Raw genomic sequence first — 17,813 nt, 5'->3', positions numbered from 1 at the left:
TTGTACATTTTATTTACTTAGTCAAGAAAACTGATGTAGCAAGAATGTTTGGTGAAAGTAGCCACATAATGTTGAATTTTAATAAAAAGGGGAAACTAAAGCTGAATATAATTGAACACATATCAGGGATTAGAAAAGTTATTTTAATCCATTCAGGAATTGGACTCAGTGCCTAAATGGTTTCATCCAAGCTATATACTACTAAAATTTTGTACTTTTACTTTGTGGTTTTACTCTTTGCATTTGTAACATTTAACTGGACAGAACAGTGCATCATAAAGGCAAAACTTATTGAAGCAAGGTACCTCAAATGGGAAATTTAATGAATATGTTTAAAATTTGAGACCCATGAGTCCCGTGGAATTTGGCAAATTTTATAAAATCTTTTATGTTCTTAAAGCATTTTATCACATAATATAAAAGATCATAAAATATCTCCTGTGGTCAATTATTGATGTTTGACAATTCTATACAGTTCAACATGGGCTATTTTAAGGACGGATACATCTCTTAACATCTCCCTACATTTTTAAGAACTTTTCCAGTGAAGGCAGTATAATATTAGCAACTCTGCCGTTGTTAAAGGCCTGGACGACTTTGGTGAGGAATTATCTCTGAAATGATGAACCAAGGGCCACAGGTTGTTTATATATTTAGTTTTATCTATCTCTGAATGAAATCAAATTTTGTTTTGAGCTCACCCATTACAGTATGTAGTGCAGTCATTGGTGGGATTCCACATTTTTTCCTTACCGGTTCTATGAGTGTGCGGTTCGCTTCGCGCAGCACTCAAAAACCGCCCTCTGTGTCAGCGCTCATGAGGTGAGCTGTTTTTTAGCTCAGCTGAGGCACTGCAATCTGCTCTGCCCTGCAAATCAGCTGAGATAAAAACAAGGGAATATAGGCAGGAAAGTGTGGGGGTGGGAGGGCAGGGCCAGCCAGAGGTGGTATTTGCCGGTTCTCCAAACTATTCAAAATTTCCACTACCAGTATGCCAGAACTGGTCTGAACTGGCTGAATACCACCTCTGAGTGCAGTCCCAAGTATGCCAAATAGAGCGTGGCTCTCAGTCTTGAAAGAAGTGATAGACCAGGGGGTCTTCAAAACTGACAGCTTTAAGACTTGTGGACTTCAACTCCCAGAATTCCTCATCCAGTCATGTTAGTTCAGGAATTCTGGGAGTTGAAGTCCACAAGTCTTAAACTTGCCAAGTTTGAAGATCCTTGTGGTAGACAAATGAAATAACGTCAGAATAAAAGTTTATATAAGATATGCATACCTTGTTTGAACGTAAAGACACTCGTCCTCCACAACGTGCACAAAATTTAGTTTGGCAATATGAACAGTTATGGCCACAGCCATCAGCAAATTTTGTTTTGTGACAAATGCCACAGGTTGGAGCATCGCCTTTCTGTTGTTGCTGCTGCTGCTGCTGTTGCTGCTGCTGCTGCTGCTGTGATTCTTCACCCATTTTCTTCACCTGTTCTTTATACATTTCGAACTGTTGGTGTAGTTTCCTGCACACACACACACATAAAAACAACTGTAGATAAATATCCATATGTATATAAGAGTTAAAAAAATGTAAAAAAATTATACTGAGTTTATTTTTTTTAAAGTTAGGATGCGTTATCCTAATAAAGATAAAATTGGTTGTTGTTGTTTTCATGTGATGAATTAACAGAGCCTGGTGTTTTCCGCATAGGGCTTTCTCCCTTGAAGGTAATGATTAAAACCTTAAAGCAGGAGTCCCCAAACTTGGCAACTTTAAGACTTGTGGACTTCACCTCCCAGAATTCAAGTTTGGAGACCTCTGCCTTAAAGCAGTAAATGCACCCCATTCCCCTGCATTGTCTCTATTATGAGTAGCGAGCCTAAACGGAACAGAAAATAGATTATGAAGGTATGCATCCATTCTATGGAAAAAATAAATTAGTTAGGTGACCTCCAGACTATAAAATAGACATACACAAGTTTTCTTGGCAACGATAGAAAAAAATGCATCATTGCCTTTTGAGATGTTTTTCTCCATTTCCCAGTGTTTAGATTAACAGAGTTGAAAGGGACCTTGTAGATCACCCAAGCAGGAGACTGTACACCATTTCTGACAAATGGCAGTCCAGTTTCTTCTTGAAAGCTCCCACAACTTCCGAAGGCAAGCTGTTCCATTGGCTGATTGCTCTCACTGTCAGAAAAAAAATGTCTTATTTCTAGGTTGAATGTCTCCTTGTTCAGTTTCCATCCATTATTTCTTGTCTGGCCTTCAGGTGCTTTGGAAAATAGCTTGACCCCCTCCTCCCTGTAGCAGCCCCTCAAATATTGGACTAGTGTGGCCTAGAACCCCAGAATTTCCTGCTAGTCTCCAATGCAAGTTTTAAGCAGGCTTGATTCTGTTTAGCTTCCAAATCCAGCACTTCACTGCTGCCATAATCTTTCATCTGACTTGGGCCCTACATTTTCAGTTCATATCATTTCCATAGATATGTTTCCATGTTTCTCTTATACTTTTACTACCTCTTTTCCATAACATTTCCAATATATTTCTTTATCTGAAAAAAACAGAAAAGCATGCGGCTATTTATAAATCTTGGGAGTGACTGACAGTTCCTGTATTCCTGAAGTAGATTAAATGATTTTCAAACTGTATTATACATACAGTATATTGAAAATTGTGGATTATCAAACATAGGATCTACTTTTTACCCTCTATATGAGGCAGAAGGGATATAATTTTTTTAGCTTTGATTTTGCCTATAATTTATGTATAATGTATACATTCTAACCGCACTAGAGGCTAAGGTCAATAACATTTTTGAAACAGTTCATGTAAACTATTTAGACTCATATTGAGCATAGGCTACAGATCAGATTTGGTCAAAAGAAGAAATTATCTGAAAGTAAATTGGAAACTCCCAAAATAGTGCTGAACTGACATTTTTCCAGAGCTTGTTAGTATTGTAGATGTATGTAGACATGTAAGTAATTATGGTTGGATGCCCATCTATCTAAAAAATACATGGCCACCATCTTATGTACCACAAACCTTGGTCACTCATAGAAACAATAATAAACATCAAAGAAAACATTAAAGGCAAAAGAAAATAAAAATTCACAGTGCTCCAAATCAGCATTCCTTAATATACTGTATAAACGGTTACATTCTCTGAGCTCCAGTCTCATCTTAACCCTATGCTTGGGGAAAGAGCAAGCTTTTTGAGGCCTTCCAGAAGGTTAGAATGACGCCCCACCTACAGAGAAGCAACTTTCCTAGGTCACTTAGATACCACATTTAAAGGAAGGGACCTGGAGCATGCCCACTTTATCTGACTTGGTAGAAGGGGCAGATTCCCTTGGGGAGAGGTAGTATTGCAAATAATTTGGCCCCATCCCATTCAGACGCTTTAAAGGTGATCAATTGGACCTTGTGTTGTATTTGGAAAAAAACTGGAAGTGCAGCTCACACAACTATGGCACAATATGGACAAACTGGAAGGTTTCCAAACCTGCATGTGCTGCCACATTCTGGACTAGTTCTAACTTCCTGGTGATTTTCAAGGACAGTCCCATATAAAGTGGTGCAATAATCCAGTCAGAAAGTGATCCAGGCATAAGTGAATGTGAGCAAGTCTTTGAAAGGATGGGTGCAACTTGTGCATAAGATGAATCTGTACAAAGTTAAGCATGGCTGGCATCTACTCCTTGAGCAAGTAAATCCAGAAAGACCCCCATATTACTACTAGTTCTGTCTGGGCAAATGCTACACCATCAGAAAATGAATGTAATACTCCACCAGATCCAAGGGGGCTAAAAACTCAGAGCCACTCCATCTTGTACTGCATTTAGGGCCACATCATCTCTCATAGCTTCTAGAAACTGGGTTAACAACTCAACAACATTGCTGACTGGCACAGGGTGGAAACATGCAGAAGTGGTGTTCAGCAGGTTCTGACCAGTTCTGGAGAACTGGTAGTAAAGAGTAGTTCAGAGAACCAGCAAATACCACCTCTGACTGGAGATTTTACAGTCTCCTTCCCCTGACATGCCCACCAAGCCACGCCCACAGAACCGGTAGGAAAAAAAATTAGAATCCCACCACTGGAAACATGTAATCTCATGCCATGTAACCCCATGTCCTATATGATATTTTCATGAATGAAAAGGAGTGACAAGAGACTTGAAACCTGAGACACCCCACAATGCAGACAATTAGACCTCTACGCCACCACCAACACTGAAAGGAATTGGCCATAAATGAAAGAGAACCACCGAAGAACAATTCCCTCCATCCCCTAAAGCTGCCCCAGGCATATACCATCATTGATGGTATTGGAAGTCAACAAAAGATCCACAAGGACTAGGATAGATGCACTACTCTCATTCCAAGACTTCCAGAGGCCATCCACATGCGCAATCAATGCTATCTCAATATTGTCACCCAGCATGAAACCTAATGAGAAAGGTTTGACTAATTCTCTTTATCCAGGGCTCTCTGAAGCTGTGCAACTAGCACTCTCTCAACAACCTTCCCTAAAAGGATAAAGTTGGAAATTTGGCAAAAGTTATCCAGCACCATTGGGCTCAACGAGTGGTTCCTGACAAGACCACTCTCTTCTTTAAGGTAGGAGCACCATCCCCTCCTGCAATAAGCTATTAATCAACACTTGGACCCAACCACATGTCACCTCCTAGAGGTCCTTTACCAACCAGTAGAGAGAGATCAGTGTTAGTAGTAAAACAGCAGCAAGTACATTGATTGATCTGATCAAACTTTTCCCATGTAACTAAGCTCATATGTGTCATTTCCATAGGCCCTACCCAATTCTGAAACTAAGCAACTTTGTTTGACTGATGCTGAGCATATTCCTCACAGCATCAAATCAAGGGCTCCCATGACCCCTTTACTCATAAGGGAGCTGGTCTCTACAAATGGGACTACCAGCCCATATTGCAAATACAATAAAAATGTAAAAGTACACATAATTTGCCACTATTACCATCACAAGGTAAGCCCAAATAAAGGCACTTACCTGTGCCCAATATGTTTCATTTTTTGCCAGTTGCACTCTAGGTTCTTTTCTGTCATTTCATCTCCTGGAGCTCTTTAGTGTATCGGGAGTTTCTATGGGATTCACTATCACACTGTACCACTACAATCCAGTCCAAGTCTCTGCCACATATTTATTCCTAGCTATGGCCAAGACCATGGCTACTATTCACCAGAGCTTCAGGGAAACCCCCCCAATATATACAATATCTTATACAGATCCTAATTTGTATAAATAGTTGCCTACCGGCTAAAATTAGAAGATTGCACTTAGTGAGTAAGTCAACTCTCTCAAGGAATAAAGTGATAAATCCCGAGATGCTTGCAAAGATTTTCATTGTACTGTATGAATACTTTAATTTCATTAAGACAAAAGAAAAGATAAATAAAATAGGATGCTATGATGCTGAGTTGCTGAAATCATCCAATTGACCTTAAAAATAATAGAACTGGTCCAATGAGCATTAGAAAATAAAAGAACATGCAGTTAAAAATAATATATTGTAAAATTACAATATCTCAAAGGAGAAATGGAAAAATATGAGGGATTGATGAAGTAGGATATCTGTTTAAAAAATTGGGTAAATATATGTAAGGATAAAAATGCTTAAACTCTGCTGAAATAAAGTATATAGAGTATTTCAGTAACACTAAACAATTACAGTTTCTGTAACAACAGCCCTATGAAAACAATTACACACAACAGGCTCTGAACAAATAACTGATAATGAAAGAAAATAAATTATTTTGTTATGTCAATTTTCTTGTCATTTTCATTGGCAATGTACAATAGTGAGTAAGTTTGTTGTATTTTATTAATCTGAGAATTGGTTGCAACATAAACAAATATACAAAGATCAAGAAGGGAGAATGCTTTTTATAGAAATAAATATAAATCAAAAAAAGATGTTATTAGTCACAATATATGTCCCGAATACAAACCGAAAAGACTTTTATAATAGGCTTCACCATAAGATAATAGAATCTGAGAATGCTAATGTATGCATTGTAGGAGACTATAATGCAGTCCCAGACAAAGATAAAGATTATAGAACTTCAAAAAAAAAAAGGAAAGGAGAATACTCCCTTCGTCTTCTAATAATATGGTAAGAGAACTTACCTTGAAAGATGTGTGGAGAGAATTAAATCCAAATAAAAAACAATATACCTTTTTTTCGAACCCCCACTACTCTTGGTCCAGAATAGATCAGATATGGATGGACCCTGGGTTAATGGAGAATATTGAAAGGATCGAGATTTTGCCAAATCTATGGGCTGGCCATAATCCCATTCAAATTAAATGGAAAGGAAAGAGGAAAATTGGAAGATGGACATTTAACAATACCATATTAAGAGATAAAGAATATATTGAAATGATAAAGAAAGAATTTAACGTATTTTTTGAAATAAACAAAAGAGAACATACCTCCCTACAGAATCTTTGCGATACGGCCAAAGCCTATGTGAGAGGTCTAACTATTGCTTACAATATTAAAAAGAATAAAGAAAAAAGACAGCAACAAAACATATGGAGGGAGAAACTGAAAGATTTGGAAACAAGTGCACAAAAGGACCCAAACAATTCAAACATTAAGAAAGAAATTGATCTGGTAAAACATAAGATAAATTTAAATATACAGGAAGATTTGGCCCAAAAAATTAAATTAGCAAAACAAAATTACTTTGAAAACGCAAATAAGCCGGGGAGGTGGTTAGCCCATAAAATTAAAAAAGAACAAGAAAAGAGAACGATTGTAGCTCTCCAAGATCAGGAAGGGAAATTATGCACGCAGACACAAGAAAAGAAAGAAATTGCTAAGGAGTTTTTTATGAAATTGTATAAACAGGAAGAAATACCAGAAGAATCTATTGATCAATATTTGAATGAAAAGCACTTGCCCGAAATTACTGAAGAAGAGAAACAAAATTTGAATAATAAAATATCTATAGAAGAAATTAGGAAGGCAATTGGAACACAAAAAGCAAGTAAGAACCCTGGCCCAGATGGAATTCCTTTGGAATTCTATAAGGAATTCTAAGAAACACTAGAGGAGATATTGGTGGACTTGTACAATGAAGCCCTGGAGAATGCTAACATGCCTAAATCATGGTTGGAAGCATATATTACCCTTATTTATAAAGAACAATCAGACCCACAAAAAATTCAAAACTATAGACCAATATCACTTTTAAATGTAGATTACAAAATAATGGCTACAATATTGGTGGAAAGATTAAAGAGAGTATTAAGTAGAATCATCCACACTGATCAGAATGGCTTCCTCCCCCATAGGCAAATAAAAACAAATACAAGAACCATTATGGATATATTAGGATATTATGAAGTACACTCAACCAAGACAATGGCATTGATATTTTTAGATGCCCAGAAGGCTTTTGACAACCTGAATTGGAACTTCCTTATTAAACAACTGATAGGCATGAAATTTGGTGAAAATTTTATAGGATTTATTAAGATAATTTATAACATGCAAACTGCAAAAATATTAATAAATGGGGAAAATACAGATACCATAAAGATAAATAAGGGAGTAAGACAAGGCTGCCCCCTAGCTCCCCTACTATATATATTGGCAGAAGAGACTCTCTTAGCACAAATTAGGCAAAATCAAGAGATGAGAGGACTAAAAATTAAAAAAGAGGAATATAAACTCCAGGCATTCACCGATGATATGGCATTTATATCAGAAGAACCCTTAGAAATGAGCCCTATACTACTAAGAGAAATAGAAGAATATGGAAAGGTGGCAGGGTTAAAAATTAACAAAGAAAAAACAAAAGTGTTTACAAAAAACTGTACAAAGGAGCAGAAGGAAGAACTAGCAAATAAATTAGGTATGCAGGTGGTAAATAAAGTAAAATACTTAGGGATCTGGTTGACTGCTAGATGTTCGTCGATCAAAAAAGATAACTATGATAAGTTAATAACGCAAATAGTTAAAGATTTAGATAATTGGGTCAAATTGCAGTTATCGCTATTGGGACGTATTTCGACAGTAAAAATGAATATTTTATCAAAACTATTGTTCCTGTTTCAGACAGTGCCAGTCAAGTTGGAAAAGAACTTTTTTGTAGAATTAAACAAATGTATATCTAAATTTATACGGCAGAGGAAAAAACCCAGAGTGAAATATAAATTATTACAGGACGCCAAGAAAAAAGGAGGATTTGGCCTTCCAGATTTTGAATTATATTATGATGATAAACTGGCTTAAGGATTGGGTTAAATTAGAAAATAGAAGGTTATTAGTGTTAGAAGGTTTTGATCTCCAACTTGGCTGGCACGCCTTCATGTGGGATGGAAAATCTAAACAACATTCATATTTCCAAAGGCACTATGTAAGAAATGTGTTGTTCAATATCTGGGGAAAGAATAAAAAAAAAACACTACCCAAAGGTTCCATTGTGGCTATCTACATTGGAAGCAGTCACATATCCAAATCTATTGGATTATGAAAATATTGTCAGGTATAAAGATTTACTATATGATACTGGAGAGCTTAAAAATAGGAACCAAATACAAATTCAAGGAAAGGAGATAGCATGGTGGCCCTTTGCACAAATACAAATAAAAAAGATAGAGAACAATTTGGCTTTAATATGATCCCACAAGAATTAGATAAAATATGGCTAGGAGAGGAAAAGAAAACAATTAGTAAAACATATAAATATCTTTTGGATTACAAATTAAAAGAAGAAATAGTCACAGAATCTATGATAATTTGGGCTAAAAACATGGCTCATTGTATTGATTTAGATAAGTGGGAACACATCTGGCAAACAAATTACAAATTAACCATGTCAGTCTCGTATAAAAAAAATTATATAAAATGGTTCATCGCTGGCACCTACCTCCCACAAGACTGGCTAAGATGTTCCCCAACCTACCACCCAACTGTTGGAAATGTAACTACGCACAAGGAACAAGGTATGATAGATTTAAACATGGAGAAAAAATATCTATATTTAATTTTGCACATCATAACTGCGGCCAGAATAACTTACGCATAAAACTGGAAACTGTCTTTCATTCCTTCAGAGGATATGGTAATTAAAAAAATACATGAATGTGCTGAGATGGATAGCCTAACCAAATTGTTAAAAAATAAACAAGATAGTGACTATTATGAAATATGGAACATTTGGTATGATTGGTTAAAGAAAAGGTAATATTTGATATTTGGATAAGTTATAGAAATGACAGAAAACGTGCATTTAATTATAAACTATATAGAGAAATTAAAACATTAAAAGAACGAACGAGTTATTGTAACAAGGCAGATCACGTCAATGATAAAGATTTTTAAAAAATTAACCATTGCTCAATGTATGCTGTAAATTGTATATATGTATATATATGTGTGTGTGTTGATTTGTCTGTTTTAAATGTATGTCAAATAAATGTTTTTTTCTAGAATTAAAAAAAAAACAATGTAAGTATTGTTGGGGTTTGTCAATTGCCCCTGGTTATAACCATTTTTTTTTTACTTTTTATTTATAAATGTTTTTAATTTGCATGACCCATAGAACCATCATTAGTTGGGTGGCTTTATCATTTTAATAGAATATAGATAGATAGATAGATAGATAGATAGATAGATAGATAGATAGATAGATAGATAGATGATAAAGTAAAGACACAGCTGTTGGGAAGATGTTAACCATATTATTACATATAAATTAACATTCTTTAAAATGTTCTCAAATTATGAAAATAAAGTGCCCAATAATATATTAATCTACTTTAACATTGAAATGTACAACAACACCCCCAAGACATTATAATAACAGGAATTAGAACGAGATCATTCCACATCATTTACAAATTCATGAGAGTGCTTAATTATTAAGCAAGTTGTATCCTTTTACTGCTGCAACAGGATTATTCTTACTTGATGGTTTCCCCTTTAAATGAATAGAAGAAAAGCACAGACAATGGTAGGGGTGCTAATGTAGTCAGAGTCAGAAGCGTTTACCACTCCATCATCTAACCTTACAATACTCACATAAACTTATTACAGAAAAAATAGGCTTTGGAGTAATTATACATGAAAGAATAGTGATAGAGACAGTGATGACAGACTACCAGAATTAATACTATAATATTATAATACTATCTGTCATATGATTCGGGAGCAACATATCTTAACTGTGTGTATAAATAAAGCTAAAAATAAGGTAGAGGTACTAGCAATAAACACCAGCATACACAAGAACAAACCTATTAAGCTAACAAACTAAGACATGGGTGTCAAACTTGCCGCATCATATTGATGTCACGTGATGTGTCATGATGCATCACACAAAGGTGGGATGGGCGTGGCCTGCACGTGAAGCATCCGGCCCACAGGCTGCCAGTTTGACACTCCTGAACTAAGATAAAGTCAATCATGCTACACTACATATTTTCACAATGATATTTCCAACATACACAAATCCAATTCAATTTTTGTCAAAGCTTTGGCTTTATCAAATAAAGAATTTTATATATGATACACACTTCATACAATGCCTATTATTTAAATGGCCAAATCATTCAATCTACCTCTTCTTTTTAGTAGACTTATTCTTGTAAATAACCACTCTATTTGAAATTTGCTTAAAACATGATATGAGGGAGAGATACTAGCCACTTTCCCAAACAAAGGCACTTATTGGTCTACTAAATACTTGAATCAATCCACAAACACTGCATATAATTCAGAAGACAATGCCAGATTTTATTAAATCAAGCAGAACATACATTACTGATGAAGCATCCTCCCAAAATTCCCCCAGTCCATAATCAGCAGCATGGAAATTTAGTCAATATGACAACCACAAAATTTAATTCTTCCATAAATTCATATAGTTCTATTAAAATTCCAACATATTTAATCATAAACTTATTTAAGAAAATACGTGAGAACTCAAAAAAGATAGAGGTAAACCATTTTTCATTTCCATACATTACATTCTTAGACTTAGAGAATCTTTTCCAAATGACATTGTTGTCTGAATTGTAGTAAAATATGTTTTTGTGGTGTTAAAAATATTCTTTTCTGTTTATCAAAGGTTTTTAAGTATTTACATCTCAAGGAAATGCTGTCCTATTCTTTTCAGCTTTTACTGACTACTTTTATTCAATATTTTTTTTTGTTATTGTTACTGTTACAAGTGGCACTATTTTAATTGGGTTGTGACCCTCTAGTTTTTTACTTAGATTTCACTTAATTTTCCCTCTATAGATAATCAGCAACTTATTTATCTTTCTAACTGGTTTTATGATTTAATCAATTACTGTTTTGTTGTAGGAAGAATTTCTAATTTTTAGATTAGTTCTATCTTAGTACATGCAAAGCTTTATTCCAACCTCTACTTGATTACTGTTTCATTTTAGAAAAAAATTCTAATTTTTAGATCAGTACTATCTCAGTACATCAAAGTTTTATTCCAACTTGATTCTCTGAAAGACTTAAATCATTGTATAAATAGAATCTTATTTCACTAGCTTTAATTTTAATCAGTAGTTATTAAAATTCAATGTGCCTTTATTTTATAATGACTTCTAGGAGGTATGTATGCACATACATACACACACACACAAGTGTGTCAAAATCACATTTTTATTGGGGAGATAGAAAAGCCCCAGATTAGTTTCAGTTGGAGTTGACAACTGGCCAACTTTAAGTTGAAATGGTGAAGAAACTGGGCATCATATGGGTTTTTTCCCTATCTCTTCTTCCTTTCTTCCTCTTTTAAATTAAATGCACACATATTTATCATACTTAGCACTAATACTGAAGAGATTCTGCGCTCCAACGGCAATATTCATTGGAGAACATTAGAGTATAAAACTTCCTTTACCTGCAACAAATATCATGTAATGTAGAAGTGCTAAGAACTGTTCTCAGTTATAGTCATCATACTCGTGATGATTCTGTATTAAGTGAAAATCATATCTCATGTAAGAATCATATTTATGTCTGGCCAGGAGACTAGTGACTTGCCACTTTTCCTGCCGGCTCTTCCATTGGCTTTGTTTGTGGGAAGCCAGCAAGGCAGGTTGTAAATGGCAATCATATGAAATAGATATTGCAACCGTCATGAATGCAAAATAGTTGCCAAGTGCCTGCAAATTGGTTGATAAGTACCACACAAAATTTTCCTATCAGAAACAATGTAAATTTTAATACATTCCTGAACCAGACAAGCATACATTTTAAGGCAATAAGTAAAAAAAGTAGGGTTGTATATCATTACTTTATGTGAGAAATAAGCCTAAAATTAATAAATACTGTACTTTGATTGAATAAAATGAAAACTTCGCTTTACCTGAACCAAGAAGAGTCCATGTCCTAATTTGGCTTGTCCTGTTCCAGTCCACATGCATGAACTCATGGGGAATTTTAAAAAAAAAATATTAGGAAAAGTCCCACTCCCCCCAAATGCAAAGTTCCCCTGAATCCAAGCCTGCACAGCTTAGGCACAGGATTGTAAAGTCTGCAGGCAAAGGCACAAGACAAATCCACACACAGTCCAAAATCCTGGCACAATCCAGAGTCCACACACGATAAATCCATGTCAAGGCACAAGCCCAAAATCCTAGAAGCAGGTCTGAAGTCCAAACATGCCACTTGGACTTTATGAAAACTGGAGTCACTGAGTTGGAGCACTCACATGGCAGAGAAAATGGGCAGCTGTTTCCAATGTCACATTGCTCCTTGTGTTGGGCTAAATAGGTGCACACCTTTATAACTCATTAGGAGGGACAAAGCTGCCTCCTCACCACCAACTGACTTCCCTTGTGCTTCCCTCAGTTTAGTCCTATACATCCTAGGACAGTGGTGGCTAACCTTTTGGGGCTCCTGTGCCAAAAATGGTGTGCCAGCTCCCAGAAGGCAATGTGCGCAGCCCCCCCACCCCCTGTGCATGCACGCGCAATTCCCCCCGCCACCACCTTACCTGCACTGCACCTCCCAGCTGATGTTCGGCCCATTTTCGGCCTTTTTCGGCCTGCCAGAGGCTTGAGGGAAGCCTCTGCAGGCTTTGCAGGCCGTTGTCACTTCCGGTATTTCCGGAAATAGAGGAAATGATGAAGCTAGCTTATTTTTCAGCCTGCAAAGCCTGCAGAGGCTTTCCTCAAGCCTCTGTCAGGCTGAAAAAGGCCCGAAAACCAGATGGGAGGTGTGTGCATGCAGTGAATTTAGTTTGCCTGGGGCTCGCGTGACACACGTGCCATAGGTTTGCCATCACGTCCTAGGATCTGGTAGAGGAGGCAGTTCCTTCTCATATCTGCTGACTGGCTGAAGCGATGACCCTTCTCCACCCTGTGCTTTTGTCTGGGTTTCCAAGCTCTCCAACTGTATCTCTCCCCTCTCCTTTCCAGCCAGGCACTCATCTGATCATTCCCCTGATGGCCCTCTGAAGTCCTGGCTTCTCCTCTTCCTCTGACATGTCCACTTCTTGCTCAGAGTGAACAGAGACCTTGGCATCTTTCTGACCCTTCCCTGAAGACCATGGAGTCAGTTCTTCCTCTTCATCTGGGAAAGTCATTACAGGGATGGTGGGAGGAGAATGGTGAGGAGGAGAGGGTACATGGAGTATTGCTTGAAAGGAAAGCCCCCCTCCAATGGAACACTGGACACTTGCATTTCAGATGTTCTTTCTCTTTTCTGCCTTTTTTCAACTTGCACCACAGGCTCTGACACATTTTTGTCACCTTCACTAAAACCTATCCAATGAGGACTGCTTCTGTGTTTTCAGAATTCCTCAAAAATGTGAAATTGCTTGGTCATTGAGTAAATTCACATCTCTGTTTGCCAGAGCTGTGTCCAGATGGTACTTCTCCACCAAGTTTTGAACTTCTACCCAGTTTGCACACATTTCTTTTATCAAGGAACATGGAGACATCACTCCTTATCTCCTCCTCATCTGAAGAAATATCTTTAGCCTCCTCTTGTTGATGCTCCTTCTGTAGTTCCAGCAGCTCCTCAGGGCTCAACTCTTCATGATGTTCTTCCATTAACTCCTGAACATCAGCAGCATTGACCTCCAAACCCATGGATTAGCCCAAAGATACAATACCCTGCACAATTGTCAAGCTCAAATCCTTAGAAGTCTCTCTGAGTCACAGCTTCTGATCACAAATTCTTCCATGAATTTGTGATCATGGAATTCATTGTCCTATAAAAGACTTCATTTCAGGCCTTATCAGTAAGATTAAGGCAGTGCAGGATATTGAAATGATCCTTCCAGAATTCTTTGAATGTCAACTAGATGCCAGAGATGGTCTCTGGAAAAGTGCCTTAGTGTACAATTTGGTACACAACTTTTTGAAGTTTGAAATGACCTGCTATCCACGGGCTGGATGAGACTAGTGTGTGTGGGGGGATTTAGAAACCTTACAGTGATGTAGTGGTACAGAACTCCTCCAGTAAATCATCCTCCAAGCCTTGAGGATAGGAAGGTACATTGTCCATTATTAGGAAAGCTTTCAGAGGCAAACCTTTCTCCAGCAAATATGTTTTCACTGAGGGACCAAACACTTCATTTATCCATTTGGTAAAAAAAATGCCTCAAACTTTGCTGTTTGCCCTCCACATCACATCTGCATTTGATATTTATGACATGATGCTTCTTGAAAATTCACACGTTTTCACTATGATAGAATACTAGAGGCTTGGTTTTTAAATCCCCAGTAGCATTCCCACACAACAATAGACGAAGCCTGTTTTTCATTGGTTTGTGACCTGACAATAACTTCTCTTCTTTTGTGATGTAGACTCTGCTTAGCCTTGTTTTTCCCAAAAAAGATTCGGTCTCATCACAGTTAAAAACTTCTTGGGGAATAAAACCCTATGAAGCCATGAATTTCACAGTCAGATTCATCAGCAGCCTTTTTGTTAGCACTCACTGCCTCGCCATGCCTCACAACACTATGGATATCAGTCCTCTTTTTAAAATGATCAAACCAGCTATGACTGACCTTAAAAAAACTTCAACACTCTCACCACTTGGTCCCAGTTTGTTTTTCAAGAGATTAGCATGCAGCCGTTTTGCTTTTTTATATATCATGCCTTCCAACACACTGTTGCCCTCTAACTGTTCCTTGTTTGCCCAAATTAATAAAAGCTTTCCAACTTCCTTAAGTGTTTGGGAATGCTGCTTTGTTACTTTCACTTCTTTCGCAACATCGGCCTTTTTAATTGCTTCGTTATTCTTAATGGTGGTGGTGGTGGAGAACGTTGTTCTAGGCATACCGTATTCCCTAGCAAGGTCAGTAATCCAAATACCACTCCATATTTTCCTTTTCTATCTTTTGATCAATAGAGGTGCAGTAATTTTCTGCTCAGCGCTACCACTGTTCATTTTCTTAGGACCCACGATTAGAAAAAAAAGCATTTAAAAATAGACAAAATGACCACATAAACTAGGATAAAACCTCAAGGAGATGTGTATAGGGCAAGAGCTATCGCATGAACCATGTGTAGCCCTTTGTTTTGGCTGGAAAGGGTAGCAAGTCACAAGGCAGCCAACATCAACAAGCTCTAGATTGAATGTCAAGCACCAAACAAATGAAAGCACCAGGATACAATTTTCACATCAAATACTAAATTTGACAACTTTCAAAGCAGTCAAGTACCAAGTACCATTGTACGGGCATAATGAGCACCCTTGTTGAGATTCCATTTGAATTAAATGGACCTGAGTCAAAAGAATTTGTCTTCAGTTTCTTGTTGAGGGAGAGAGAATAAATTTGGAAAACAAAATTATTAATTAAAATTATGTTTGTCAAAAACAATTTTTAACAAAAACATTCCATCAAATAAAATTCTTTGCAAATCTAGTAACAACTAGGCTGTGGGAGAGTTTGTTAAGTTGGAAATTAGATTGCAATTAACAACTTGCATGTAAGTTAAATCTTTTTTGTCCAGTGGAAATGCATTTTTCTTTAAACAAATTACATGGATTCACCATATATAACTAAAGATACCAAGTTTGCATTTTGATTGATCACAAGATGGTTATATTTCAACAATGGTTATATTCTATACCCAAAATACTGCTAATACATTATCATTTATATTCACTACAAAACTAATTATAAACGAGTGATTAACAAATAAAAATATAGCCACTAAAACTACTAGAAAATAATTTGGATTTCTTATCCTTTATTTAGTAATTATGTTCATTAGTTTATTTCTTTCTCAAATCTTCATGGGACAAGTAAAATGAAAGCAATATCACATTCACAATTCCCATAAGGAACATAAATAGTAGGCTGTTGAAAGAAAAACCATATATGTAGCATCTTTCCATATGATTGGAAATTTCAACCCATACTTTGACAAGCAAGACTTTGTTCAAATTTTCGCTTGATATAGGTCTGTCAGGATAAATTGTTACAAATCTGTTGCTTGTGTGTTTAGCATTCATATGAATTTCATCTTACTAGGGTACACTTCATATATTAAATTAAAAGAATTATAATCACAGTGCTGAATTCTTCACTTAGAATCTACCTGTCAATTGGGAAGTTATGCTTACTGTAATTAAATATATAATATGTATTATTATGCTTATTTAATTATATATTGCATTCAATGAGAACAGCATTTTGCAAAATATATAGATCAAATGAACATTATAGGAAAAAATGAAAAAGAAAATTCTTAATTATATATATTGAGGTTTAAAAAATGCAAAACTAGAGAGCTGTTCTTGAAATATTTTAAAGATTTTGAGAGTGATGGAAAGGGGGTGGGGGAGAGAAGTATTAGAGTTTTGATGACCCCAACTATAAGATCAGTCAACAAATATAAATCAAAGTCATGGAAAGTTTTTAAAGTACATACAAGTTGTTTGTATAGGATTCATAGCTGTCTGAATGATTACAGAAATGAACCTTTTAAAGTGAAGTGCAAGACAGATAAAAAGAGACCAAGAAACTTATCATCTCTTAACCAGCAGGCATTTTAACCTTGGTAATACTATATTACACCAGCTAGTTCAAGGTTTATTTTTAGTCACTAAAAAGAATTCTTATCCAAGCAAACAGATAACTTTAACAGTTTCTGTTTTGCTAACATCACAGTTAAAAATAGCATTAAGAAGGTCAGTTGATTTCAATGGAATTGTTAGTAGACTAGTTGGAAACATCAAATACTTTTAAAAAAAACAGAATTAAGATTCAAAAGATATGCATGGATATATTTGTATATAGCTCTGATTTAATATTCATGTTCCTATCAGTTCATAAATAACATATCTCTTCTGATAGCAGTATTATATCCCAGACTAATCCCAGAAATATGATCTTCCTCAGTTATATACATTATATATTATGAATGCTACATAGATATATATACCTAAACCATGGCCTAAATTTTTCAATATTACTATAGTTTGCATAGATAAAACTTAGGGTTGAAATTTAAATTCTAATTATCACGTGGACTGCAATAACTTAATTTAAAATATAAATATTAAAAATTTTCAAGAAAATTGTATATAATAAAGGTACAATGTTTTGTCTCTATCCCAAATTATGCAACAAACCATTTCAATGCTTAGATAACTTTCATAAATTAATAGAAATGTCTGACAAAGTTATATTTTCCTCTTTTATCTTCTTCAGGTATTATTCTGCTAGTACTGAAACAATAATAATGTATGTGCCAAAATATTTAAGAGGTGAATATAACCAATACATAAAGATAAGAAGTCTAAACCATGCCATCATGTTCGAACCTCCAAAATTGAA

At 35.9% G+C, this 17,813-nt stretch overlaps 1 protein-coding gene and 1 pseudogene across 1 annotated transcript in view; both read right to left on the bottom strand.

Moving 5' to 3' along the window:
• The window catches only part of RIMS2 (regulating synaptic membrane exocytosis 2), a 286,641-nt gene that overhangs the window by 236,281 nt on the left and 32,547 nt on the right, over positions 1–17,813 (bottom strand). The window contains exon 4 of the mRNA XM_087962082.1: positions 1,280–1,517. Coding sequence (XP_087818208.1) covers positions 1,280–1,517 — 238 coding nt within the window. The remainder of the gene's footprint in view (positions 1–1,279; positions 1,518–17,813) is intronic.
• On the bottom strand, positions 13,839–15,304 carry LOC148131530 (uncharacterized; annotated as a pseudogene).

The sequence above is a fragment of the Notechis scutatus genome, chromosome 3, assembly GCF_049901735.1.
Source record: "Notechis scutatus isolate UNSWTSFEM ecotype Mainland chromosome 3, rNotScu1.2, whole genome shotgun sequence".
Lineage (NCBI taxonomy): Eukaryota > Metazoa > Chordata > Lepidosauria > Squamata > Elapidae > Notechis > Notechis scutatus.
The sequence above is the reverse complement of the archived record's forward strand: the minus strand, read 5'-3'. Positions and strand labels throughout refer to the sequence as shown.